We start from the raw sequence: 27,830 nt of genomic DNA, 5'->3' as shown, positions 1-27,830 counted from the left end.
CAAGTGTTTTTGTATAATTTCAAGTAAATTAAAAATTGTCAAGAGGAATTTGCTCCAAAAGCAGCTTAAAACTAGAAAAATGTCTGAATACAAGACACTTTGCTCTTGTTCCATTGGCAGATTTTTTTAACTTGTTACAGCAATTCAGACCTCATATTTGTCTCTAAATAACTTGAAATAATTTCAAATAAGACATTTTTCTGGACTGGTCAGGTGAATGTGGCTCATATTGGCCCTCATTTATGAATCTTGTGTGGGAATTGGTGCAGATCTGGGTGTAAAAATCAGTTTACAGCAACGTTAACGTGTGATTTATGAAACGTGCGTACCAGGGCCAATCACGGCGTACGCCTGATCAGCTGTTGATAAATGTGGCGGCTGAAAACAATCGTAATTTACACAACACGCCTCTAAATATTCAAGATTCAGCTGGCCGAACCCACGGAGGTTACGACATGGAGGGACGTATTACTGGAAACTTCCCCGTGCAGCGGATCGGCAACGCCATAGCAACAGAGGTAAAGAGGAAACGACACCGTGATGTTTGGTAGCCGGAAAAGTGGCGTCAGAGCGAATCAGAAAATAAAACTTTTCTGCAAGGGAATCACTGCAGTGATTCAGCAGTATGGATATGACAAACTAAAATACAGCAGAGTTTTAAACATTTAATTAACACAGCCTTCGTTTATATGGTGATTAATTCCTCCGTGATGTCTGACTGTTAGAAGCCACAATATTATTAATTGTTTCTGTTCAGGTCCAGAAACGTGTAAAGTTGTCTTTTAAAGATGTGTTTGAGCTCTGAAAGAAGCTGCAGACTCCAGCCTGAACCTGTCACAGACTGAGGAGGGAGTGGAGCTGAAGTGTGTGGATCGTGTTACGCACGGGTAGACCGGAGTTTATGATTATTTATACCATGAGACGAGCACAGAGGTCATGGTCACATGTAAATAAACGTATTTTTGTTACGAAATAGTCACTTTTTCACACACAGTTCATGTTTATATGATAATATTACGAGGAGTGAAATAATCATCTTCACAGTTAATCCTGTAACAAACAGCTTCCTTAAAAAAATCCAGGCTGAAAGTTTGATCCAGCGTCGTCTGAATGTTCTCTGGAGAGACTTTATCATGGACATGAGAGTGTATTTAAAACTGATAACAGCATCTCTATTTTTATTTTTATCGCTCTCTCATAGCAAAGTATTTTATAGATTGGCGGAAGAAGAGTAAAATGTTAGAAACATTCTTGGTGTCATATCCAATTTAAGGATCTAAATATTAATCTAAGAACATCAGCTTTTGTTTCTGAAAATGTTTTGTGCTCGTATGATCTAATAATTCTCCTCCACAGACAGATTTTCCTCGCCGCACCCTGCTCACCACTGACATGAAACGACGCCCACATTCAGATTGATAAATGTCGATCTGTGCGTGGAAAGGAGCGTACACCCATTTTTTAGGCATACGCACATTTGATATTTAAGGGCCAATAAGTCTAAAAAGACATTTTCTAATGAAAATACGACAAAAACACTTGATAAGATTTCAGTTTCTTCAAGTTAAGTTCTCCGACAGATCTTAAAGATCTGCTACGCGTCTTCTTAAGTAAAGGAGAATTGTTTTCCTGTTTGTTTCAAACTTAGCATCCCAGCAAAGCTCGGGTCCTGCTTTTTTTGAGCTGTTACGCTGACTTGTAAATGCGATGCAGCGTTTGGTTGAAAGTAAAAAGAATTTGGTGAATCTCTGATTACTTTTCCTCATATATCTACGGGTAAAAATACCAGTAGGGGTAATTCATTTGTAATTTTTCCCACAGGATATTCTTGTCAGTGATCTCTTTGTGCTAAACCACCGCACATGAAACCAGTGAAAACCATCAAATACCAGCTAACTTAATGTTTGGCTGTTAAATCAACAATCTACTTCTAGGAGTTGTGATATTTATTCATCAGCTTAAAATGCAAGACTTCAAAAGATTTACTCTTTCTCATGACAGGAAAAGTTATTTTCACACGTTTAGCGTCAGAAGCTACATTTAAGACAGCACATCCTCTGAAAATAAATCTGTTCAGCCTGGACAGAAACTTTCTACAGCGTGAAAACTCGTCCTCTACCTTTGAGTCGATCAGGACTGGCCAGGATGTCGTCTTCACCCAGCTGGTTGTTCTCCAGGTGAGCATCCATCACTTCTACAGACACAGAGGAAAGAGCTCAGTTTCCATTTCTAACACAGAGTGTGATGACAGAAACCAAAAGATGAACTCTGATCATGTTTGGCTTCATTTTAATAATGAGTAGATGAGTTTAAGTTGAGCTCTCACCGTCAAAGTTTGCCAGTTTGTGGATCGAAGAACTGACGCTTTCTTTCAGCTGTTTGACGGCTGCAGAGAGAAGAAGAGAAACGGAGGACATCAGTGAATGAAGCCTGAAGAAAACTTAAAAGAAAACACAGAAACTTCAACTTGAATCAATAAAAATCTGTCCAACAAGACGTCATAACACCCTGTTAGAGCAACAAACAGCAGCTTTTCAGTCAAAGACTCCAACTTTTTCTAGATACGAGAGTTAGTGCTCGACTTGACCAAAAAGGACAAATGAAAAGAATCAACAGGTTTTCTTTTGTTTTGTTTAAATCAAGGCGGAAAGTTTATCTTCTGTTAAAAACCACAGAAAAAAGAGACTGTACGTTTTACATTAGAACGAAAAAGAAATATAATCAGGAAACTTTCAGGACCTTCAGTGTTTGATTTCTCAAAATACTTCCATTAACTTTCACAGAATCAACCTTCACGTCTCCAGCTGCAACTACATCCAACTCCAACATGATTTGGAGCTGATACAAAAGACGTGATCACGTTCCAACATCAGCTGATGTTCGGTTAGCATGAGAGCATCCAGGATGAGCGCAGTGAGCCTTTAACATCCAAACAAAAGGACCAGAGGAAAAGAAAGAGCTGAAGGTGAAGGACGTGTGCAGCAGGAACCAAAGCAGGAGGTGGGTAAACTCATCCTGTGAGAAACTGCAGAGGCAGCATGCGATGAATAAAAAACGCTTCAGGAGAAAAAGGAAGCGATGGTTCAAAGGTGGAAGACACAAACCAGACAAACAAAAAGTTCACGACCAAAACAAACGGCTCAGATTATCAGAGCATCAGATCAACTCGAGGACAGAAACAGACGATTACGTTCAAACTAACTTCACAAACATCTGTTTGTTTAAAGGACCAGTTCACTTTAATCACTTCGAAAGATTACTCTGAGTCAAACAACCAAGTTCATCCTGATTCATTCACTTTCTTTTTTTTCTTATCTTTTTTTCCTTTTTCGTTTTTTCCCTTTTTTTCTCTTTTTTTCTCTTTTTTTTTTCTTTGTTTTTTTTTTTTTTTCTTTCCTTTTTTTGATTCATTCACTTTCACATGAAAACTGCTGATCTGTGAGATCTAGTGATTTCTCCATGATGTGTCAACTCTGGAGAGCCTGAATGAGAATTTTCCACATGATAGGCGCCACAAGAGGGCGCTGAGGCTGAAATCTCAGAGGGAATCGTCTTTATTTATTCAGACCATTTCATCTCGTATGCATTACTCCTCTTTAAGCAGTGCAATATGGGACTACGTTCAACTATTCGATGGTCAACATTTTTATGCTTTATGTTTTAAACATTTCATTTAACATGTATGAATGCCTTAATACGTATGTATTGTTGTACTTGTTTTTATTTTATTGTTGTTATGTTTATTTATTTTATTGTTCTTTGCATTCAGGACAGCACAGCAAAATCTAGTTGCTTTGTGCAATGGCAATAAAGTCTATTCTATTCAATTCTATTCTATTATTAACCACAGTTTGAACCTCCTGGTGTTTATTTATGTCTTAATGTACAAGCTGCTCCCAACTAATACCTATAAAAATGACTGGTAAAGTTGTTTTGATACATCTTTGGACTACCATGTTGTTTTTCATTTCTCGTTTTCAAGCTTTCAATGTTTTTATATAGTTGTTTTTTTGAGGTTTTGTTGGTGCACTTTGTATAAAAAAATCCATATGAGCTTACAGAAATCAAACAAGCTGATAAAACCTCAGCTGTAGAAGCACTTAACATTGTGCAGAAAAAAAGTGTAATGTCATGAAGAGTCCACTGTTGTATGTATCTGCAAGAGACGGACTCTTCAAATAGAAATCAGTTGTAATATCCCTTTAAAATGAATAAAAGCAGTATCTTGAACTCTTTCTTTGCCCTCCACTTGAGGGAAAAACAATTTAATAGGTGAGGACATACATCATTTTAAGTTTAATTTTCCTTAAGAGGGGTTATTTGTATTTTTGGTTTATTAGTCTTTATTCTATTACGTCAGGGAATGGTATTCCCTGTGTCTCTGGTCTCCCTCCTCCTGCTGCTCCCTCTGGTGCCCCCGTAGTATCTTTACATGAGTTCCAGCTCAATTAATCTCTTTTTTTCAATCCCCTGTGTTTCACAAACTCTTATTTCAGCCTCTGTCTAAAACACTTTACTTTAGCAGCTGTCTCTTTAAGGCTCCCCACTCCACAAACCCCCTTCACTCTGATTGGCCAGCCCTCTGGAGGCCTGTTGGATGTAGAGCTATGAGCAGACCTTTGTATTTGAGGCCAGCCCCTTGAATGATGAGTATAAACATCCAACTTTCTTACTTCATATCCATGTTTAAAATATTTGGGAAAACAGAGTACCCCCTCTTTAATTCAACATTAATTAGGTTTTCAACTCTTGTATCCATGCTCCATCAAAGGAGGATCCTCTGAAGATGTTTTAAGTGTTGATTGTTGATATTTGGAGGCAGATTCTCACCTGGGTGCCAATACTTGTTCAGAATGATGAATGAAATGATAAAAATGTCATTTATGAAGATTTTTCATACCACAGAATTTAGGTCGTTCACTTATTTCACTGTTTTTAACACGAAGAGTCATTAATCTTAATAAAAATAAAGGTCACTTTGATTCAATATGTCACGTTTTAGGTATTTCTGCTCCAATGTTTCAGTGTGAGAGTGTAAGAGTGTGTGTGAGTGTGTGAGAGTGTGTGTGCAGAGGCTGCAGCAGGACGTTTGTACTCACGCGGACACTCAATCAACTGTTGGATTCTAGTCGAGTCTCCTCCGCTGTTGTTTACATGACAGTTGTCTGACAGAAACACAGAGCACTGACGTTACTCAAAGAGGATTGTGAGAAGTGTGTGAAACTCCAAAATTTAGCGATCGATCGATCGATTGATTCTGCTTATCAAAGCCACAAAGATCTGATTGGATGATGTTAAAGCAAAGGATGAAAAAGATGAATTTGCAAAAAATAATTTTCATGCACATTGGTTGATTTCAGAAGCTAGAGGCGCTGCTTTTTTAAAGCTCTAGGGGGCGCTATGGAGCTGGTATTTACATGACGCCAATTGAATATTAAATTCTATGCAAAGGCTACATTTGATGGAAAGTTTGGTGAGTTTAGCAACATGTTGAGGCCTCAAAATTTGCTATTCATTCATGCAAAGCAGAATAGTAATAGTTAGGATTCGACTTGTGTTGTTTTATTAAGGATGATAGTGATTATTTAGAGTTTACAGATATTTGTAACCGATATACACCTTAAAAAACATGAAAAAGCTTCTCAAAACGTACGATTTCTTTAACTGTAATCAAAAATTAAATCTTAAAGATGACAGACAGGCGTTAACCAGCGACAGTTTCCTGTTACAGACAGCCAACCGGCCAAGGCTGATAATCTGTTAGCCCCTGATATTCATCGCACTGAGGCTTCAAACTGCTACTCTTGAAGAGTTTTGAGATAAAAAAAGGTAAAATAAAAAAATGTTTTTGGCAACTTTGTGAATAAGTAGAGGAAAAGGAGTCAGATTGTGGAGTTAATAAGCAGAACCAAACGTCTTCATTCATCACGACTTCATGTCTTCAATTTGGCTGAACCCAGAATCTGATTTTCATATAAAAACTTGTGTTAGAGGAGATGAAATCAAGAGCTAAAGACAGACGCCATGACTGAGAAACAGATTCAAGCAGGAAGAAAGCATGACGGGAACACTGGGTTACAGAAAGACTGAAAACTACACAAACAAACAGATGTTTGAGCAAACGAGCAGAAGTCAAAGCCACACATGGCAGGTTCTGGTTCAGACACACAGAGCAGGCCTGGAGACAAACCACAGCACGGTAAAAACAGACAGGAAGAGGACAGGTGGACAGCAGACAGACAGCTAAACGTGGAGCTGACCAGCTCAACAGTTCAAACACAACAACATGAATAACTCCAGCTTCATTATTCCAACGTTCAGTCCACAGAGAACAAACTCAAACACAGATCAGACAAATATCCTACATGATCCATGAGAGCTGCATGTGTTAACGCAAACACCAGAATTTTACATTTCAACTTCAAAAAGAAGTTTCCTTCAAGTCCTGAGACGCACCAGCTGTTTGGAGCCAATCCACAGACACACACACGTCAGCTGCTTTCACACATGCTCCACATCTCTGAGTTTTTGCATGTGTCACCCAAACTTTTCCAGACTTTTTCTGGAACTTTACCGATAAAAAAATCCACTCGTTGGAGCAAGTCAAAGTGAGAACATTGTGTTTGTGTTGTGGGAACATCTTTGTATAAGCTCACCTGACACAAAATCTGAGCTCGGAGAGGCATGTGTGAACGAAAGTTTCCTCAAAGTATAAGAGTTTTGCTCTCCTCAAATAATTCAGTAAATTTTAGGAGTTCATGCATGGAAGAGGCTAAAGACAGAAATCTGAAGGGGTTGAACAAACTAAGACTTAACCAAAAGCTCAACTTTAGTGCTACATTTGCAGAAAGAGAAACAAATTGTGATCAAAAAATTATATTCAGATTCAAAAGCTGCATCCATACATCCATCCACCACAGTAAAACAATAAAGTAGAGGTACTTTAGATATAAACCTTAAGTCCAACAACCCAGTGTATGCACAAAACACAGGTACAACAATTTTCAACCCCCAAGTCAATGTCATCAGCAAACTTCTGAACCAATGAATACGGACAAAACAGAGTTTTTTTAATCTCCACCTTAAAAGAAATGTTTAAAAAACTCAGTTTCCAGTAACTCAGTAATACGGGGGGACAGGAAAGCAAAATTCTGAAAAAACTGTTTTCGAATAAAATCCACATACACATGAACAGAGCCTAAAGCGGTTCAGTTCTGTTTGTCTCAGCACGGCACACATTTTACACCGTTTCCACTGACTTATCCCAGGACAGATCCCTAAATAACCGAGACGAGCTGTCCCACTTTTTGGGACCCTTCCATAGGGTGCCAAACTGAACCGATCTGATTTCGGAAGGTGGAGCAACAACACTGCAGACCGTTGATTGGTCGGAAGAATCGTCACATATCACACAACGGGGGCTACATTTCTCTGTGTGGCACACAGTCTTCTCTGAAACAAAGCTTGATTGTTCTTTGTATCAAAGAGCTACATGCTAATCACAGAGAGGACGAAATGCTGCATGTCTTCATCTGTGCTCTTTGTTTACTGTGCCGCATTTTCTTCTTCGTTGGATTTATTAGCGGGGTAAGCCGTGTCACACTGCTACAGCGTCACGCTATTATGTTACTGATTCAGCTGTCGGCATCCGGCTTACACACCGCCTACCACAAGGGGGGGTACAGTTGGCTGTGGAAACGCAAACAGGACCAAGCTTAACCAAGCCAACCCGTACCAAACCATACTGATCTGAACTGAACTGCTTGGTGGAAACTGGGCTTAAGACTGGGTCTCCTCAGAGTTGGAAACAGATGCCTCCTCCCTTCAGATTTTAAGCTCATTGATGTCCAATCCCTGGACATTAGAAACAGACCGATATGTTTTTTCAGGGCCGATACCAATACTGATTATCAGTGATCAAGGAAGCTGATAACTCTGATTTGGGGCCAATATTCATTTACAATAAAAGTGAAAATATTGGCATCAAAATTTGGGATAATATCAACCCCAACACTTAACTTTGTTTCACGCCTTGAAGCATATGTTTATTAAACAGATCCCAGACTCAGCAGCTGACTCATAAAGTTAAATCAAACTTCAAAAAAAAGAATAGCTCCCTGAAATTTTCTACAGAAATTCAAGTTTTCCAAAAAACTGTCTCTGCATGTCACCAGTCAGATGGTGCTGTGGGTGGGACGATGCTAGAGACAGAGAGGCACAGCTGTATTAGAGCCAAAATAGCAGTCTGAAATCAAGTATATCTTCAGAGGCTGAATAAAGAATAAAGGCAGATGTTGATATGCCTCAAAATGTTCAATATCAGCGCTGATAAGCAGTCAATCCCTACTGGACATCAGTCTTTTTGGGGTAAAAAAAAAAGCTTTAAATTCACGTGACAACCTCAGAGCTCGGTTTCAGTCTCTAAATACATGAAGACATGCCTAAAAATATATCACAAAATCAACCAACATCAAGATTTTTCTTTGCAAACTGCTCTCTAAAAGAAATAAAGGATTGATATTATTTTATACTTTTATTTCCTGAACTTTTCCTGAACTTTCCATACTCTAAAAGTGCCTGCAGAAACTGAGGCGCATGTCTAGATTCAACAGAAACTTGACACATCCATCACCCCCACACTAATCTGCTGCAGCCACTCCAGATAAGAGGAATAACATTGATTTCTTTCAGGCTAATTCAGCCAGGAATCTAATATCATATTAGTTACAAAGACAAATTGACAACATATGTAAATCAAGAGCTGATTTTATGATTAAAGGAAAAGTTATGAGGATGAAAAATCAGCCGCAAATTAAGAATGAATGAAACTGGAAAAATCAATCAAATATTTCGATCAACTCTCAATCAGGTTTCTAAATCCTTCATTTTGTCTTCGATTAAGTTTTTTAATCAGGTGTAAAAGCTGAAGAGTAACTCATTCCTCAAAACAAACAGAGCGTTAACTAAGTTAGAATAATGAGACTAACTACCATCAGCATCTTCATCTGGACCAACTGCACCATCATCGGTGTCTGTGTCCTCCTCATCCTCGTCTTCCTCCTGGCTCTCAGGTGTCTGCGGGCTCTCTTTGTCCTCCACAGCCTCCTCTAGCGGTCCGTGGGAGATTATGTCGACATCTGTCATGTGACCAGATCAGACATGTGTACACCGATTTGTGGAGACTTGAGCAGCCAAACATGAGAACAGAGTCCGGATGACGGCAGGTCCCTTCAGTGTGTGTGTGTGTGTGAGTGTGTGCGTGTGTGTGCGTTTGGTGCTGAGTGAGCAGTGAGACAGTCACCTCCAGCATTCATCATCATCATCATCATCATCATCATCAGTGTTTCATTCAAATCACCAGGAGTCAATCAGTGACCAACAGCTCTTTTTCCCCAGAAGAAGAAAAAACAAGGCAGTGGACAGTCGGCAACCACGGAAACAACCCAGATTACCCAGAATCCCCAGATCAGCCTCCACAGAGAGCCACCAAGTCCCGCCTGACACCTCCACACAAAACATCCTCTCCATCCAAGACTCAGAGACAGAGACCGAGACTCAGAGTCACATGAAATAATCTGACTGAGAAAACTTCCTCACTCTGAACTTTAACTTACGAAACTTTCACGTTTTACTAAATTATCTAAGCTGTTGATATTCCAACCTCAGAGTTTTATCTTTGATGTCTCTTTTAAAGTGTGTCTCTCTGGTCCGTAAAGGGTCTGAGTATTTTGAGAAGTGCTTTATTAATAAAAAGTATCAATATTTTTTAGTATTTTTATCATCGGAGTTCTCTCAAAGCTCCTGTGAACTTTCTGTTTGTGTCATTTTTAGCGCCCCCTGTGGACAAAGTAATACCTCTTCTCTCTTTGCAGATGTCCTGTGAATGTGCTTGTTTTGTGTCTTATTACAAGTTTTATTTTGTGCTGTCTTTAAACTGAAAACGCATCAACTCAAGCCCTGTTTCCACCAAGCAGTCCGTTACGGACCAGTACAACTTGGTACGGGTCGGATCGATAAAACCTGATCCTGTTTGTGTTTCCACAACCAAACGTGCCTTTCTTGGTTGGTGGCATGTAAGCCAGATGTTGATAGCTGTGACAGCTACATAATAGCAGAGCAACACAGTGTACACAGTGACAGCAGTTGTACGCTGTTCGTGTTGTTCATTTTCCAAACAAATAGAAAGTTCTTTTCAGGAAGTTGACTCGAGAGTTTAACACAGCAGTGTTCTGGGTCGTTCTTTTTTACCACTGCTGCACAGGAAGTGGCAATTCTTTCCACCAATCAATGGACTGCAGTGTTTCTACCTCCACCTTCTGAGGTTTGATCAGTATGTCTGGCACGAGCGACAACCTCTGGTCTAAGAATTTGAGACCATGACCGTGCTAAAATCTGCTGTTTCTCCAGTGTTTGCTTGAGGCTGACTCCAGATGTACTGGAAGTCACAAACACACCAAGCCAAAAAAAACTGTTTTCACAGTAGAAATTAACCTATTTGCAGCCTGGTTCGAAAAAGTCTCTTGTCTGAGTCGCTAATTCAATTACCAGCACACACTGTATGAGGGGGGGATTTTTTTTTTTATAACTCAGCAGTTTAGAAGATATTAAAATTGCGAGTTTGCCCAATCAGAGGCACAGCTCAGGTCACGTGACTGACGAGCGCCCTATATCTGAACTCGGAGCTCACATCACTCCTATTATTGCCTGGATTGCCGATCTGCTTCAAAAATTTGTCTCAGAAACAGACGGGTGACGTCAGGGAGACTACATCCAGTAATTATAAAGTCTATGGTCTGGCAACCCAACAGAAGGGAACCACAAAGTGGGACGGTACGGGTCGGTAATCTGGGGACCTGTCCTGGTTTAAGTAAAAAAATGCGTGCTGTACTGAGACGATTCAAACTCGACTGCTTGGTGAAAACAGGGCTTTAGAGAAACTCTAGATCTTCTCCTGTTTACTTTTTTAACCTTGTTTGTTGAAAGTGTAATGTAAAACAATCCAGAAGTGAAACAGATTATCAGATCTATATTCCAGTATCTGTGCAGACTAATGATTTGTGCGCAGTAACGATCTGTTTGATTGTGTTGATGTTCCTCAGATTATTTCAGGAAACTCTTGAAACTGATTGTGTTACAGAGAAAACATAAAGAGAACTAATTTCCTCTGGATTCTACAGTAAATAGAAAAATTAACTGAGATAAATCAAAGTCAGACGTCTCCTCACATTACCAGAGGAACCCTGAAGGCTGGAAATGCAGCGACCACACACAAGACGTGAACAGAAGAAGAAGAAGAAGAGCCAGACTTCCACTGTGACAGACAGATGGACACAGAGAGCAGCGAGCAACACAAGTCGTGTGGACGCCATGCAGGAAATCGTCATGCAGGAGGTCATCATGCAGGAAGTTGTCGTGCATCGTTAGTACAGGATGAGGAGGTGAAGTTAGCAGCGAGACAGAAAAGAGAGGAATGGCGACGGCTGAGGAGAAAGGACGAGCGTCCCAGAGCGGAGCAGAGAGGTTAGACTCACCCAGGCTGTTGTTCTCTTTTATGCTTTTCTCTTGTAGCTGTTCTAACCGCACTGTAAACAACAACAACAACAACAACAACAGCAGAGAGAAGCGTTGACTGAAAGGAAGTCCCAGCGGAGCCACCTCATTGGTCAAAGACATGTTCTGACCTGGCCAATGGTTGCTTTGGTTACTTTGGTGTGAACAGGGAGTTTGAGGGTGTGACATGCAGAGTGAAGGGGAGGAGCTTATTACAAGTTAGTGAGTGAGTGAGTGAGTGAGTGAGTGTGTGTGTGTGTGTGTGTGTGTGTGTGTGTGTGTGTCAGGGCAGTGTACCAGGGATGCAACAATACCACTCTACACAGTTATGAGCGCTGTCTTCCTTTAACTTCTCCTCTTTCACCGTCTACGACTTCTGTAGCTGAATCAAGGTCAGACGTCACATTAGATTCACATTTTCAGATTTTGATGGCAGAAAATTTTGATTCCATTTGTGATCTTGAAAGACTGCTCATCCATTCTCTCACAGCGCTGTCAGGACGCGGTTCAGCCCTGGACTAGTTTCCCTCTCACTGAGTGAAACTCACCAAGGGGCCGTTTATAAGACAACAGTTTTAAGATGAAATGTAAAAGTATGTGAGCGTTTTAGCCGACCTAAAACGCAAACTTTTGAAAACGGCCTCCAGAGTGGATTTTTTTTCTGTAACGAGGACGGAAATGCAGAGGGAATGAAAACACCGTGGTAAGCATGCCAGGCCTGTAGGTGGCACTATAACTGTCTTGTCCAGAAGCAGCTTTTGGTAGATCTCCACTGAAGTAGAGTTGGGACGATCATCTGGAGCAGCGGTGAATGCTAAGAGCAGAAGTGGAGCAACAGATGCTCATTTTGTTGAAGACAGTCACAGATTCAGCAGATTCAGCAGCACAAGCTCAACACGGTAGATCACCATGATTGTAACAACGGTACTGTTGCCCTGTTGTGCACTTGTGTGAAGCGGAGTTTGACGTCAGCGTTTCCACTGAAAACTCCGGCTTAGTGTTTACACGGCAATGGTTTCTGTGAAAATGCGAGGCTGAAACACAACAAAACGTTTGTGTAAACAGCCCCTTAGCATTCACCCAACACACCAGATAATCGGCCCAACTCTTCTTCAGTGGAAATCGACCAAAAGCGCTTCTGGACAAGACAGTTATAGCACCACCTACAGGCCTGGCATGCTTACTACAGGGTTTTCAGTCTCACAGCGTTCCGTTGTAAACGCAGATTTTCTCGCTGCATTTTTTGGGATAAAACGTTTCTGTGTAAACAGGGTCCAAATGTTTGCAGAGGGCATAGAGCAGAACAACGCATGAAGCCAGATCTGTGTGAATCACTCACTCTTCCTCACTATGTAGACCCAGAAAAAAACAGGAGAAGTTCTTGGGGGTTTTGTAAACAAGACTGGTTGTTTGTGAAAAATGCAGTCTGCAGGAAACACACATATCATCATTCTGCAGTCATGAGTTTGCTAGCCTAAGAGGAAACATGACACAAGTTCTCTTTTTTCCACTGCTAAATTACTATTAGGTTGGATTGACAGTATTATTTTCAAATGGCTGTTTCTGAACCAAGGAAATCTTGAAATAATATCGGTATTTTGGGGACCAAAGGCTAAAAACTGAAAAAAAAAACCCAACAGTATTAGGGATTTTATGCCCCCTTATAGATGGTTTCACATAAAAGTCCTTTAAAGAAGTCTCACTTCATCATCTTACTGCTGTTCATCAAAACAAATAAAAACTTCACAAATAAAAATTGGATTATCAGAAACAAAATTGGTGATTTCTAAATGCTTCTGCATCCTTGGGAATTTTTTTCTTAAATAAAGAAAAGTCGTGAGTCACATCCTCACAACAATGGATGCTAGTACTCATGGGAAATGGAGTCTTTATCCTTGACAAATTCCAGCTTCCCCAATATTCCTTAAAGTGGCTCTTCACCAAGTTTGAGAGAAGACTGCATCTCCCCATCGTTTGGCGAAAATGATGAGTTCTAACATTTCAAGTCCATCAAAATAACAGACAGCGAGCGCGTCTTTAGCGTCCTCTGTGGCAGTCATGGTGGCAGCAGGTGAAGGCTTTGCAGTTACGAAAGCTCTGCCAGAGTTTCCCACACATGGATGAAATCTGGGCAGCTCCACAAAGGATATCTGCCAACAGTTTCAGCTTTTTTATTTGCCTGAGATCGCCATCTGCTACCAATGAAGTGGAGGACAATCTCTGTGTGCTCCTCGTGTATGTGTCACAGCAAAGTAACCAAAGCGTGAAGCAGTGAAAGAGGGAAAAACAGCATCTCTTTAAACAAACTGGGTCACTCACACCCTGATAAGAATCATTTTGTAAACCCAGCATTGTGAATCTGAGTGGAGGGTAAGGTTACATCCCCAGCGTGTGAACACGTGTTCGTGTGGTCGTACCCTGCAGGGCGGCGAGCCTCTCGTTGGTGAAGTCGTTGTCGGCCTGCAGAGCTTCGATGCGAGCCTGGAGAACCTGCTCCTTCTCCTCCATCTCCTCGATCCGCAGCTCCAACTCCCTCTTCTCCGCCGCCCCCCGCTGGGTCAGCTCCTCCTGCCGGCCTTCAGCTGCCTAGAGGAGGAAGAGGAGGAGGCAGCGATTAAACTCAGAATAAGGTCAGGAGGAGGGAGATCACGAAGCAAAGAGAGAGAAAAGGAGAAACCCAGCGTCTGTGCCGTACCTTTATTTTGTCTGTGAGCTCTTTGATCTCGTTGACAGCAGCATTGTACTTGTTGGCGAGCTCCCTCAGCTCCTCCTGGCCTCTCTCTGACATCTCCTTCAGGTGAGTGCACTCATCCTCTGTGTTACTGAGGGAGCGCTGCAGGAGAAATCAAACCATAAATCATTCAGGCTTCACCAGCTCGCTGCTTTAAAACTTGTTTTCATACAGTGACAAGGAACAAACGTCTTACCTCCACCTCCGACAGCTTCCTGACCACCTCGATCTTCTCCTGCAGGACTCTCCTCAGAGACTCCTTCGCCGTCGTCTCATAGTTGTGTTTGTCTTCCTGTAGAGCCAAGAGCTCCTTACGGATCCCTTCCTCCGTCTGGGACTGTTGGAGGAGAGGATGGGAGACAAGGTTAGAAGTTTTATTCATTTCCTGCAGAAAAGTTTGTTTCATCCATCACAGGAGGAGAGAAAGTGTGTGTGTGTGTGTGTGTGTGTTACCTTAGAGTACGCCTGTAGCTGGCTGCCCATCACCTCCAGTCTGGAGAGCAGACGGTCTTCATCGATCAGAGCCTGGAGGAGAAACACACTCAGTTTACTGATACATGAACAGAGAAGAAGACAGGAGATGTTCAGAGAGAAACGTGGGAGCAAATGACAGAGAGCGTGATCGAAGTGACATCAAAAGACGTTTTAGATGTATAACGGTACATTTGCATTAAACCAATGTATATTTATTGCTTCTGCAAAAAGAGGGACACAAAACTCTGAATGTAAAATTTAAAGTTAGGCAAAACTTGACAAGAAACTGACTGCATTCAAGAAACATCACACTGACTTTAAGAAAGATGTCACAGTTCTTGTTCTGATTAGTCCTGTCAGGCGATTAAAAAAATTAATCGAATTAATTACAGGATTTGTAATTAATTATTCTAATGAATCGCATCTTAGTCTCATATCTGCTTAAGGTCCCCAAATAAAAAATCTGAATTCTAGGATATTACAAAATTGTAGAGCATGACTAATCAATACTGCGTCTGTAGGAAATTATGTTTTTCAGCAGGGGGAGGCGGAGTCTGGCAGAGCTTGTCAATCAAAATCCTGCTCGTAAACTACTGTGGGTGAGAGCAGAGTGCTCTTTGGATGAGAGCTCAGCATGGATATGAGGAGAAGATGTGAGATGACAGAGACATAGCGAGACGCTGCAAGTCAGAAAAGTTCAGGCAGCTCACGCTCCAACTGAGGATGATGAACGCGATCAAAAAAAGCACGTTTTGTCTGTTTTTTGGATCAAAAACAGGAAGAGAGACATAAAAGAAAAGAGTTCACTCTTCTTAGGCAGTTTTGGTGTTTCCATAATTATAGAAAACAACATTATTTGGGTCTTAAAGATCGTTCAAGATGCTCTGAAAATGTCTGGCAGCCACTGAGTTAATCTTGGGTTAGTTTTTATAACCAGTTTATTTGAGGTCATAATTAATCAATCTCATTAACGTATTAAAGTGACAGCCCTAATTGACACAACTTGATAAGAAACTGAATGTATTCAAGAAACATCACACTGACTTAAAGAAAAACCTCACATTTCATGTTCTGATATAAAAAAGATGAAGCTCAATGATTAACAATAGCACCAAACACGCAGAGATGAAAATAATAATTGATGAAAAAGACTGTTAGATATACCTAATTAACATGTAAATACTGCTTTTTTCAGTTGTATCTTTATTTGGCAAAGACAGATATAAAATGGGTCTGATTTTGTTGAGCTGTTATCGTGTCCACTCTTCTCTGATACTTTACATTTCCACCAAATGTAAAAAAGAGACAGTGATAAAGAATACACTTTGACTTTTTGAGGAGAATATTGAAAATTTCCTTTGTAAACTACCGAACAAGACAAAGTGTTTTATAAAGATATGATGATAACCCTCTGCACTGTTTAGTTGCCTGTGTGCTTTCTTTCTTTAATTCATGTCTTTGAGCTGGGACTAATATTACACATAGCTGAGTCTCTCTGTAAAGGTTTAAAGTGTGATGACGGCGTTTCCCACCTGCCAGCTGCTCTCTGAGGCCTCCTGAGTGGTGGCTAACAGACGCTGCAGGGTGGCTAGCTTCTGCTCCAACATCTGCTCTCTGTGTAAGGCCTCCTGGCAGAGAGAGGAAAGAGAAATGTGATTTTTAATGCACTTTACATTTTCCTGCAGCATCTTTTAACACAGCTACAGGGAAGCACTACTCTGCTCCAGCTCAGTGAAGAGCAGTGAAGCCAAGTTTGACTGTTTGACATTTAAAACACTTAGTGTAATTCCACAGAATGGCCAGTAGGTGTCAGTGTGTTACCTGTAGATACTGGGAGAGCTGGAACAGTTCCTGAGAATACATACTGGGAGTGTTGGCTGCAACCTGGAAAACAAACACACGCCGTGTTCACCTTTTGACTGGAGTTCATTCAGGCTCACGTTTGAGGTAAAGAAAGATAAATATGAGAAAGCAGAGGAAAGTTCACACGTTCACACAGGCACATGAAAAAAAACAGCGACAAAGGTTAAGAGAGAGACAAAGGGATGAACTGAAATCACACATATCACATGCATCACAACACAAAATCTCATACACACATCTGGGTGTTGTCTTGTAAATAAAAGCTGAATCTTTATGCATGTGTATTCAAATCCTTCAGGGCGTGATTTAAATGTTTAAGCTGAGAAAGGAGTAAAATGTCTGTAAATGACTCAGGTGTTAGTTGTTTGTTATTGAAATGTGTCAGTACATTTTCTGTACCCAAACCCATCCTTGTGACAGTCAGGTAATGATAGAGTTGGCGATTTTCCATGTTGGATATGGACACAACATTGCAAGTTTATATTTTGAAAAAAAATATGTTAAATTGAAAAACTTAAAGATTTTATTATTAGACAAATTAATTTTTAATACCACATCAACACACAAAAGTACCCAAAGTTGGAACCGTTGAGTACAGATACTGATTGCCAGGTACTGTATCATGTCAAATGTGAAAGGTATCCATTCCTAGCTAGCAGGTACATCCTACCAGGGGTTACACGGCAATTTTTTAGGTGACTTAGGCCCCGTTTACACAAAGTTTCATCCAAAAACACTAAAACGTAGTGAAAAAAAATGTTTACACTAAAACGCCAAGGGACTGAAAACGCTGCAGTAAGCATGCCAGGCCTGTAGTCGGCACTAAAACTGTCTTGTCCAGAAGCAGCTCTTTGGAAATCTCCACCGAAGTAAAGTTGAGCCGATCATCTGGTGTATTGGGGAAAACTAAAAGCAAAAGTTGAGCAACAGATGCTCATTTTGTTGAAAGACCGTCAGTAGATTCAGCAGATTGAGCAGCATTTGCGTTTGCGTGAAACGGAGTGTGACATCAGCGTTTCCACTGAGAACGCCAGCTTACTGTTTACACAGCAACGGTGTCGGCAGTGTTTCAGAAAAATCCCACTCTGGAGGTCGTTTTCAAAAGTTTGCATTTTAGGTCGGCTGAAACGCTGTTTCCGTGTTAACAGGAGGCTATTTCTTCATTTTTTTGTGGTGTTTCATGCTTAGTGTTGTACTTAAGGCAACCGAGGAAGCTGCTACAGATTAGCTTCTCTTTAGCCCATATCTGGTGACGCTCGCCATTTAGATCAGTACAGTTTGATGCGGGATGGATTGGCTAAGGCTGGTCCCGCTTGCGTTTCCACAGCCAACTGTGCCCCCTTATGGCAGGTGGCATGTAAGTCAGATGGCGATAGCCGCGTCAGTAACATAATAAGGTGACGTCATAGCAGCGTGACACAGTGTACCCCGCTAATAAATCCAACAAAGAAGAAAAACGTGACACAGTAAACAAAGAGCAACAATGGAAGACATCCAGCAATTAATCTTCTTTGTGATGCAGGGTTTAATTTGGCACCCCAACAGAAGGGTCTCCAAAAATGGAACAGTTGGTCTCGGTTATTTGGGGATCTGTCCCAGGATTAGTCAGTGGAAACACCACAAAATGCATGTCATACACAGACAAACCAAACTAAACCGCTTGGTGTAAACTAGGCCCAATTTTGCCTGAAGTAGTTTGAAGCTTTAATGTTAATCTAGCCGGGTTTGTTTGCTGGGTATTTCAGCAGTTTTGTGTGTGAGATTTTAACTGTTATCTAACTCCAGAAGTTTATAATTTTAACAAGTCTTGTGTTTTTGTTTTGTTTTGGTTTATTGGTAATGGTTTATTTTATTTTGTCATGTCCTTTAGCTCAGACTGTGTGTCTGTGATTTGAAACTGTGTAAGGAAATAAAGATCTTAAAAAACGCTTGTTGAGAGTTAAATCCATGGCTTTAGCTGGGGATGCTTCATTCTTATTTTACAGTCTTCCTGTGTATTAGAGACAGGCTGCAAGAGCTTCAGAAAAATGTCTGCACTTAGCAGGAAGGAAACCTTAAGGTTCATTATTTCCTGAACCCTGATTCAGCGATTTTAAAAAAGACACAAATTTTAAAAGATTTTCATATAAACAGCTCAGCGCTCTCTTTGTGTCACTGGTGTCAGAGCTGCTCATTAAAAAGCCTCAGGGCGGGAAAAGCAGGTGTATCATGACCCATTTAACACCCAAGTTTTCAGCACCACAGCTTAAACCACAGCCACATGTGGTTTTTCAAAGAACACACACACACACTCACACACACACCAGTGGATGTTGATCTGTGTGTGTGTTTCTGGGTCTTATTCAACGTGTGTCAATCTCCCGAGACCCCGGAGGTTCAAGCATCCGTCTATGGGACGGTTAATTATGTTAGACAAATGGTTCAAATCTAATCACAGCTACTCCCTCTCTCACTCTCTCTCTCTCACACACACACACACACACATGCAGACACACACTCCATCAGCTCCAGCCTACATTCCTCACACAGGTTGCACTGAGGCTCTGTTGTTCTCACTGTCAGAGGAAAACACACAGCAGGGTGAGGCTGCAGAGAAAGTGACTGGGCTGGACTTTAAATTTCACAACAGTCTTTTAAAATCTTAATGAAGCCTTAAAATTTTGATATAAGCCATATTTTTGTCTTGGCTTCAAACTTAACTTGTGCCAACGTAGGATGGATGAGTTAGTTTTGATGTGAGGCGTAGTAATGTTAGAAACAAGCCGAGTTAGCTCAAAGTTTGGAGGGAGCAGAGGAGGAAAGAGTCCAGGATGGAAACAAAAATAGTGGAGAAAAATGTGTCAAACTGTGCCACAGTTCATGTTTAGAGATAGATATCCAACATGCCTTCTCTTCCCATGACAATCAGAGACACTGTTCAGATGTTACAGGCAGGTGAAATGCCCCCGGCCTTTAGAAGTTTGCTTTGTTTACCTCTCACTTCCTGGTCACTGTTGAGCATGTGCAGCCCTCAGCAGAGACTGTTAAACTCAGCACCAGGAAGAATCACGTGTCCGAGCAGAGCATGAAAACAGACGTGATTATGTAACGGACTAATAATCTGAAATTCAATTTGTTGGCAGCTAATTCTGTTATCGATTTCTGTCAACAACAATTTCTGTCTGACTAATTGTTGGGCTCTTCCTCGGTACTTTAATAACTTTTAACCCTCCCTTCTCGCTCTGCAAACTCCCAATCACAGGGCTGTGATGCTGTTTAAGATTTCACGTCTCACTTTTAAACTTTTAATTATTAAACTGATAAACATCATCGTCATCCCTCACCAGTAGTGTGTTCAACCTATGAGTCATATTTTTATCACTGTAGACAAACAACACCAGTTATTATGTTTAGGTTGTAGAATAGCAGTGTTAACTTTAACACCAAATTCTGATTTAGTCTAAATCTTTTAAATAACACACCATTTAGTTTTAGTCATATTTTAGTCATCTGAAACCTTTTAGTCTTAGTCGAGACTCAAGTCTTTTAGTCTAAGTCTTATCTTAGTTAACTAAATACCATGAGAGTTTTGGTCTGAGTCTAGTCGTAAGTCTTTTAGTACAGGTCTAGTTTTAGTTGACTACGTAACTTAAGAGTTTTAGTCCTAGTCTAGTTGTAGTTAACAGAATACAATAAGAGTTCCAGTCTTAGTCTTGACTCAAGTCTTTGAGTCTTAGTCTTGTTTGAGATGACTAAATACCGTATAAGTTTTAGTCTTAGTCTAGTTTTCAGCCTTTTAGTCTCAGCCAGGTTTTAGTCGACTAAACACCATAAGAGTTTCAGTCCTAATTTAGTCCCAAGCCTGCCAGTCGACCTGGTTTAAGTCAACCAAATACCTTAAGAGTTTTGGTCTGAGTCTAGTCTTAAGACTTTAAGTATTGGTCTAGTTTAGTTGACTATGTAACATTGGACTTTTAGTCCTAGTCCAGTCTAAAGTCTTTTAGTCTGAGTCAAGTTTTAGTTGACTAAATACCATGAGACTTTTAGTCTTAATCTAGTCTTTTGTCTCTAAATCTTGTCCTGGTTTTAGTCAACTTAATGCCATATGAGTTTGAGTCTTAATCTAGTCTCAAGTCTTATAGTCTGAGTCTAGTTTTAGTTGACTAAGGACTGTAAGAGTTCTACTATTAGTCTAGTCTCAAGTCTTTTGGTCTAAGCTTGGTTTCAGTTGACTTCATACCATAAGAATTTTAGTCTAAGTCTAGTCTTAAGCCTTATAGTCTTGGTCTAGTTTTAGTCCACTGAATACCATAAGAGTTTAAGTCTCAATCCAGTCTTAAGTTTTTAAGACGTAGCCTGGTTTTAGTCATCTAAATACCATAAGAATTTTAATGTCAGTCGAGTCTGAAGCCTTTTAGTCTTGGTCTAATTTTAGTGGACTAAATACTATAAGAGCTTTAGAGTTAGTTTAATCTCAAGTCTTTTAGTCTGAGTCTAGTTTTAGTCAACTGAATACCATAAGAGTTTTATTCTTAGTCTAGTCTACTAGTCTAGGTCTAGTTTTTCGTTGACCATATATTAGCAGATTTCAGTGAAATAAAGTCTAAACATGTTAAAGTTTTCTTTATTCGTTGACAAAAGCGTTCGTTATATTTTGTCACAGTCCTCATCATCATGTCTGACTTTTTATTAAGTTTGGATTTATTTTTGTCATTGAAAAAGATTTGTTGACAAATATTTTTCATCATAGTCTTCATCAAAGAAATTAACGCTGTAGAGCAGTCACCCACCACTGGCTTGGGCCGTAGCTCTGGTTAAGGGCCATAATTTTCAGAATACTCTACTACCTGGATGCAATCAATCAAAATAATGACAATTTAAAAATTAATGACTACTGCTGCATGATTTGGCAAAATTGTGGGATTGCACTTAAAAACAAATAAAATTTAAACTGAAATTGAAAACAAAACGTCAAAATGAAATAAAATTAAAAACTAAGGCATAACCCCTACCTAGTTAGGCTACAAACTTGTTAGCTGTGAAATGTGTATTTCGTAATTGAGAACATATACATTTCTTTTCTTCTTTTTAATTTTGAAATCTTAAAATACAACTAAAAGGCTACAACCGAACTGTTTCAGATATTATTTTGTTTACTTTCAGTTTTAAATGTTTAAGGGGTTGATGCTTTGGTATAACTTTGTTTTTATCAGTTTTTTTCTATTACTTAAATGTCATGGCTGATAGATCCTTATTTGTAGCAGAAAACTGAAACAATAAATGTGACTTAATGAAGCGCAAGTTTCCAAACATCAAGCCCCCTCTGTATCAAATATTGGGAGTGGAGTCAGAAGACAAAGATTTCTCAGGTGATCTATGTTTTTAACCTCAGCTATGTTCACAAGATGTGGGTTGTGACCAAAAGGAGGAGGTCATTGATAGAAATGGCCAAAATGAGTTTCCTATGAAGGTCGTCTGAGTCCAGCCTTAAAGAAAGGGTGAAGAGCTGGAGCTCTCCTCATGTACATCTCATCTTGGCCAGGAGCGAATCAGGATCCCCTGGGAGGAGCTGGAAAACAGAGCTTGGCAGAGGGATCCTGGGGTCAGCTTACTCAGACTGTTGCCACTGCAACCCCATCTCAGATTATAAGCGTTTAGTTTCACTTTGAGAGTTGCCTACACAATTAATTCTCCAACTGCTTTTAAATTCTTAAATATTTTACCCTCAATTTAAAAAAACTTAAACCTGCTTCAGATGCTTGAGAGTGACATCAGAGAAAATGAAAATAACAGTGAATGGAAAGAGATTTACGCAGCATTTCTCTTTGCTGCAGCACACAATTAAATCAAGATTTAATTTCAGTCAGACTTTAAATAGTTTTAAGAGTCTTAACGAAACAAAGCGCTCGGGGGCAGCAGTGGGAAAAACACTTTGCCCTCTGATCCACATGAAAGACTTCTGCAGCAGAAACTGGCAGCAATCCCCGCATTCCTCAATCAGCTGACTACTCCACTCCGTGTGTGTGTGAGTGTGTCTGCGAAGAATGCTTACGTGTGGGAAAACTACCTCATACACACACACACAGGCAAACAAACACACCACATAAAGCCACAGACAAAAATCATTCTGCAGACAGGGACAGGACGACGATGACACACACACATTCCTGGTCTTACCTTGTCTACAGGTAGAGGTAACGGAGCCTGGATGACACTGGAAAAGAAAGAGAGGAGAAAACAGTTAGTCACCATGGAAACAGCAGCGAGGGATGACACTTGGAGTAACCACGGCGACAAAGAGAAGAAGGATGGCTCCTGAAGGTCTTGTGACACTCGTTTTTCAGCTCATTGTTTAACAGAAACCTCGACTCAGCAAGTTCACATCGTTCAGTAAAATCGAAGGAAGAGTCACTCGAGTCCAAGACCAGGGATGTGGTTCATTGGATGTTCAGACTGAGCGTGTGCAGATTTTCACATCTCTAAATATTAGAGCTGCACGATTTGGGGAAAAGGTGCGATTTGCGATTAGGTGGACAATATTGCGATTGCGATTGTGCTTGCGATTTAATAAAAAAAGTTGTGTCATGATGAGTCTACAGGCTTGCTTGGTTATCATGGAGAAAAACCTGAATTGCATGTGCTGACATTGCGATTGCGATAATCGTGCAGCCCTACTAAATATTCATGCTGTTAACGATCAAAACGATCCGGTGTACTAATAACACCAGATCTCCACCAGATCTGCTAAAATGATGAGGTCATCAATCAAGGATCTTCTGACTGACACATATTTAAGTGGCGGCCCCAACAGGCCTCGAGGAGGCTGGCCAATCAGAGGAAAGGGTTTGTGAAGCGAGGAGCCTTAAAGAGACAGCAGCCAAAACGAAGAGTTTCAGGCAGAGGCTGAAAAAAGGGGTTTCTAAATCACACTAAAAATAGAGACTTGTTTTTATTTTAACTGTAAGTCATGTAAAGAGCACAGGGGGTACCAGGGAGACAGTAAAAAACTTGAAAATAAAAGTTCAATACCCCCTCTTTAATACAGCTTAAGTCCACTTTTAGATTCTAACATGAACTGGACTCACCTATAATAGGGGGAAAGACGTGTAACTCACAAATATTGATTGGTGCAACCAATGTGTCTCATAAAAAATCTGATATAGCGCAAAAAAAAATTAAATATATACATTTTTTTCGGTCCACTACACTGTAAAAAAAAAAAGAAATGTAAAATGATTTTAAACCAACTGACCCAGCAATTGAGAAAACACTGATGTCTACAGCATATTGACTCACTCAATACAACAAACCATGTGATAGAGTTTAGAAATAAAACATTTAAATATAACTTGTCATTTTTTTGTGGTTACATCATTTCACAGTTTAATGGGACTGATTTTTTCATAGGTAAAAAATGGTAGAAATCTCATTGAAATCACTCTGACACCAACAGAAATGCAAACTACACGTTAAAACAAACAAAATTTTGATATGACACCAAACATGACCCCCCAATATCCCATAATATGCTATCTAGCGCTACCTAGGCAAACTAAAACAGCCCCAGCAGCCAGTTGGAATGTCGTAGAGAGATCAAACCAGCACCAAAATGTTCGTCTCATTGGGACACAAAAATCATACACCGATACCACTGACCCATCTCCAACAGGAAGCCAGGAAATTGCCTTTCAAAATAAGATTTTGCTGCATTTTTAACCTTTCTGCAAAAATTATCTCCTCCGAAACCATAGGTGGTATAGTCTCCAAAATCACTCACATGACAGACTAGAACCTGCTTTATAAAAGATGTGCGGGACTTTGACGTTTAGGACCTGGTTTTCGAATGGCAAGCCCTCAAAGTCGGTAAACCCTCTCTGCTCCCTCCATGTTAATACATAGGTTTGGAGCCTCCACCTTGCGTGGGCTTTTGCATTTGGGCCTCTAGACAAGAAAATTATAATTTGTACAGATGTAAAAGTGACATGATTGGATTCCTGACAAAATTTCCTACAAAAATATCACATTTTTACACAGATTAGGTCAACATTCTGGCCTATATGACGAGTTGTTTGTAAACTTTTGTGAATTTGAATCCTCCCTCTGCTGCAGCAGTTCTATAATGATGTCATACACTGATTAGGAGTTCCATGCAACAGTTGATGATGTCACATACTGTTTAGGAGTTCCGTGCAACTGGTCATGTGACTCACTAGAGGAAACAATACATGGTATCAATATAATCAACCCTGATTTGTCACTGTCCCATTAAAACAAAAGACAGTCCTAAAGTTCTCCACCTGAACACACATGACCTCTCTGCCGTGTTGTGAAGCCTCTGGTCCAAATATCTGCGTCTCACAGCTACACAGGGTCGCAGAGGTTTGTTTTAGGGTGGGCGGAGCTGATCCAGGATTTACCTGGAAACAGTCAGGGTTCAGGAATGAAGGTAAACTCCACTCTGGGAAAAGAATAACTTTCCTCTGTTAATGTGTAACTGCAGAGCAGCTGGAGAGGCAGAGACAGCGACAACCCTGAGGAGACAACACAACGCTTTCTCCACTTACTCACAACACAGCAGCCCACACAAAAGACCGACAAAACTTTGATTTAATCTGGTCCACACTCTCTTATCCTGTGCAAGGTTGGAGAGGATGTTCTTTCCCGTGCAAACTTACAAAACTATGCAAACAAAAACTCCACGAAGCAAGGCCAACTGTTGAAAATGTGTTTTTGTGCGATGTGATTATAAGGCTTGGTTAAGTCCCTGAATTTGCACAAGACCAAAGTCCGTTTTAAGGTTTTAATGATGAAGCCAGATCCAGTAAATCACTAGTTTGAGAACAGAGAGCTTAAACGAATACTGAGGGATGATTTACAAACAGCTGGTCTTTGCTGCTGCTCTCCCTGCCTTGGCTTTTAATGCATGAAAGAGAGGAGGGGTGTGCTCTTCCTGTCTCAAGTTTTGGCATTCCACGTAGGTGTGAGAAAGGGCAGAGAGCCTCCAGAGCAGAGACACACAACAAGAGCTGATCAGCATTTTTAGCCTTAACTTAAAAAATAACAAAATCAGCTCCGATCTAATATGTGAGATCAGAATCAGGACAAATACCATAAAATAAAACATAATGCATGCAAATAATTGATTAATCTAAAATTAGAAAATGGAAATTTTATCATTGAGATGAGATAATGGCCGCAGAAAGTCTTCTCTTTCTAATTAACTACTTGTGATTTGAACATGTTGATCTATTTCTCGATCCTGATGGAGAACAGGAGCCAGGAAACACTCCTGAGATTAAAAACAAAGTCAGCTCACAGTGAAGTGAAGCACAAGCTAAATGTTTGTTGATGCTGAAAACTCTCCAGTTTTTATTCAGTGAATTAAGAAGACAAAGGTTTGGGTTTGATATGAAGCTGATCTCTGCTTTGAACTCCGAGTCAGAGCTCAGCAGAGGTGAGTGGATTTGATGAAAGACTCTTCAAAGAGAGAACACTTATTTAAAAGGACTTTTGAACATTTTGTCCCCTCGGTTCAGGCTTTCTGCAGAGATCAGACTGCTGCTGTTCTCCTTCGGTGTGACAAACGACTCCTAAAGCGTAACATCATCCATCAGAGTAAACACCAGAGGCTTCGTGATTTCACTCTGCTGAGCTCAGGGTTTTAATATCAGGGCAGCAGAAGTTTCCTCTCCAGAATGACATCTTTCACACACCTCTCAAGTTTTGTCCTTTGAAACATATTTCAAAATGAGCTCATGACTTGTAAAAGTGCATCATGTTGAGCTAAAATTCAGACTTAAACAAAAAGATGCTGCAAAAAAAAGCAACTTGAAATTAATTAACTGTCTTAACGTAACGCGTGTCCTTGCTGACTCTGTGTTAGTGTCTGCTTTCAGCTGCATCCACTCCGTCACAGCGATTTGTCTTTATTTCATTTTCATCCCCACGTAATCACAGAGCAAAATGTTGTTTTATTTATAGTCCCTGCCAGCAGCAGCTCTGTCAGTCACACACCGTCATCACAGCAGGTTCACAAGTTCATAAATTAAATAGTCTTTTTTCCCAGAGCAGAAATATAGCGACCTGTAATCCAGAGCTTTACATAATCTCAGCTCATCAGCACGGGGTGAAACCAATGAGTAATTTTCAGAATGAAGCAAAACTTTATGTTTAATCATCTTAAAGGGCTGTATCTGAAGATCGAATGCTAGAAATTGGTCTTTTTCAGCTGTTTAGATAAAGTATACAAACAGCTTTCCTTTTCCTCCCACATGGTAAATAAATACTTCCAGAGAAAGCTGCTCACATTCCTTCAGGTCAAAAGGCATTAAACTGTCCAAAATAATGATCATTTTCTTTTGATATTAAAACTGTGACTTTGATTTTCATGTGTTTAGCATGGAAACAGAAAAAGGCTGTAGATTAAAGAAGATTAGAGTCTACTCTCCTCCCTTGAGTTGAATTTGAAAGCAGATGTTTCAGTTTTTCATTGTTTTGCTGAGTTTTATTTTGCTCATGTGGATCATATTTTCATGTACTCTGTCCTTTAAACCATGTTTGAATAAAGAAATGACACTTCAAAGTGCCCTCTGCTGGATGTTTCAAAGGTCGGTGAAGCCTCTACCAAATGGTGCAGTTCCTAAAGTGTCCACTTGGGGCCAGCTGAAAAAGTCAAGGGATCCCCATTAGATCCCATGTTAAAAAGCTCATCTCTGATAAAGAAGTAGATATATACAAACTGGTCATGTGGCTTTTTTGTAGACTCATGAGGAAAATTATTAAAAGGTTAATTATTATGCATAAATTTGAATAATTAGGGGGATGGGGTTGTAGCTTTTTGCTCGGGCCAAAATCCTACAAGCTGCCTTCTCTCTTCCTGTGTGAAGGTTATCAAAAGGAAGGTTGAGTCAGGATTTATTATGGAAGCTACCAGCCTTAATATTGATTTTCTTTTTTAAACATAAATCAGTACATTTAGTGTCTCCTGTCGTATGTTGATTATTGTGACAGTGGAACTACCAAAGAAGTCCCAAGTAGCCGTCACTAAAAATCAGCATTTTTCTCTGGTTTTTACTAGATACAGACGAAAATGGTTTTCCGATATTCATTTGTAATTAAAGTGAAAATATTGGCATCGAGGGATGGGTACCTTTCAGATTTGAAACGATAAGGTACTGATGCTCCATACCAGGCAATTAGTGCCGGTACTCAGCAGTACCAATTTTTTTTTACT

General features: G+C 40.2%; 1 protein-coding gene across 8 annotated transcripts in view; it reads right to left on the bottom strand.

Moving 5' to 3' along the window:
* The window catches only part of slmapa (sarcolemma associated protein a), a 90,272-nt gene that overhangs the window by 17,645 nt on the left and 44,797 nt on the right, over positions 1-27,830 (bottom strand). For 3 of the 8 annotated variants that reach the window (XM_074698841.1, XM_074698776.1, XM_074698983.1), the window contains 12 exons: positions 22,775-22,811; positions 16,577-16,639; positions 16,288-16,383; positions 14,735-14,806; positions 14,478-14,618; positions 14,246-14,383; positions 13,968-14,136; positions 11,532-11,582; positions 8,991-9,137; positions 5,100-5,165; positions 2,327-2,386; positions 2,120-2,194 (listed from right to left, as the gene is read on the bottom strand). In XM_074698841.1, the coding sequence (XP_074554942.1) occupies positions 2,120-2,194; positions 2,327-2,386; positions 5,100-5,165; positions 8,991-9,137; positions 11,532-11,582; positions 13,968-14,136; positions 14,246-14,383; positions 14,478-14,618; positions 14,735-14,806; positions 16,288-16,383; positions 16,577-16,639; positions 22,775-22,811 (1,115 nt within the window). The remainder of the gene's footprint in view (positions 1-2,119; positions 2,195-2,326; positions 2,387-5,099; positions 5,166-8,990; positions 9,138-11,531; positions 11,583-13,967; positions 14,137-14,245; positions 14,384-14,477; positions 14,619-14,734; positions 14,807-16,287; positions 16,384-16,576; positions 16,640-22,774; positions 22,812-27,830) is intronic. The other 5 variants (XM_074699310.1, XM_074699065.1, XM_074699230.1 and 2 more) reach the window with 3 other exon arrangements.

The sequence above is a fragment of the Halichoeres trimaculatus genome, unplaced genomic scaffold (genome assembly GCF_033239565.1).
Source record: "Halichoeres trimaculatus isolate MK-OKI-2021-1 unplaced genomic scaffold, fHalTri1.1 fHalTri1_scaffold_1, whole genome shotgun sequence".
Lineage (NCBI taxonomy): Eukaryota > Metazoa > Chordata > Actinopteri > Labriformes > Labridae > Halichoeres > Halichoeres trimaculatus.
Note: the sequence above shows the minus strand (reverse complement) of the source record. Positions and strands in the feature narration are given on the sequence as shown.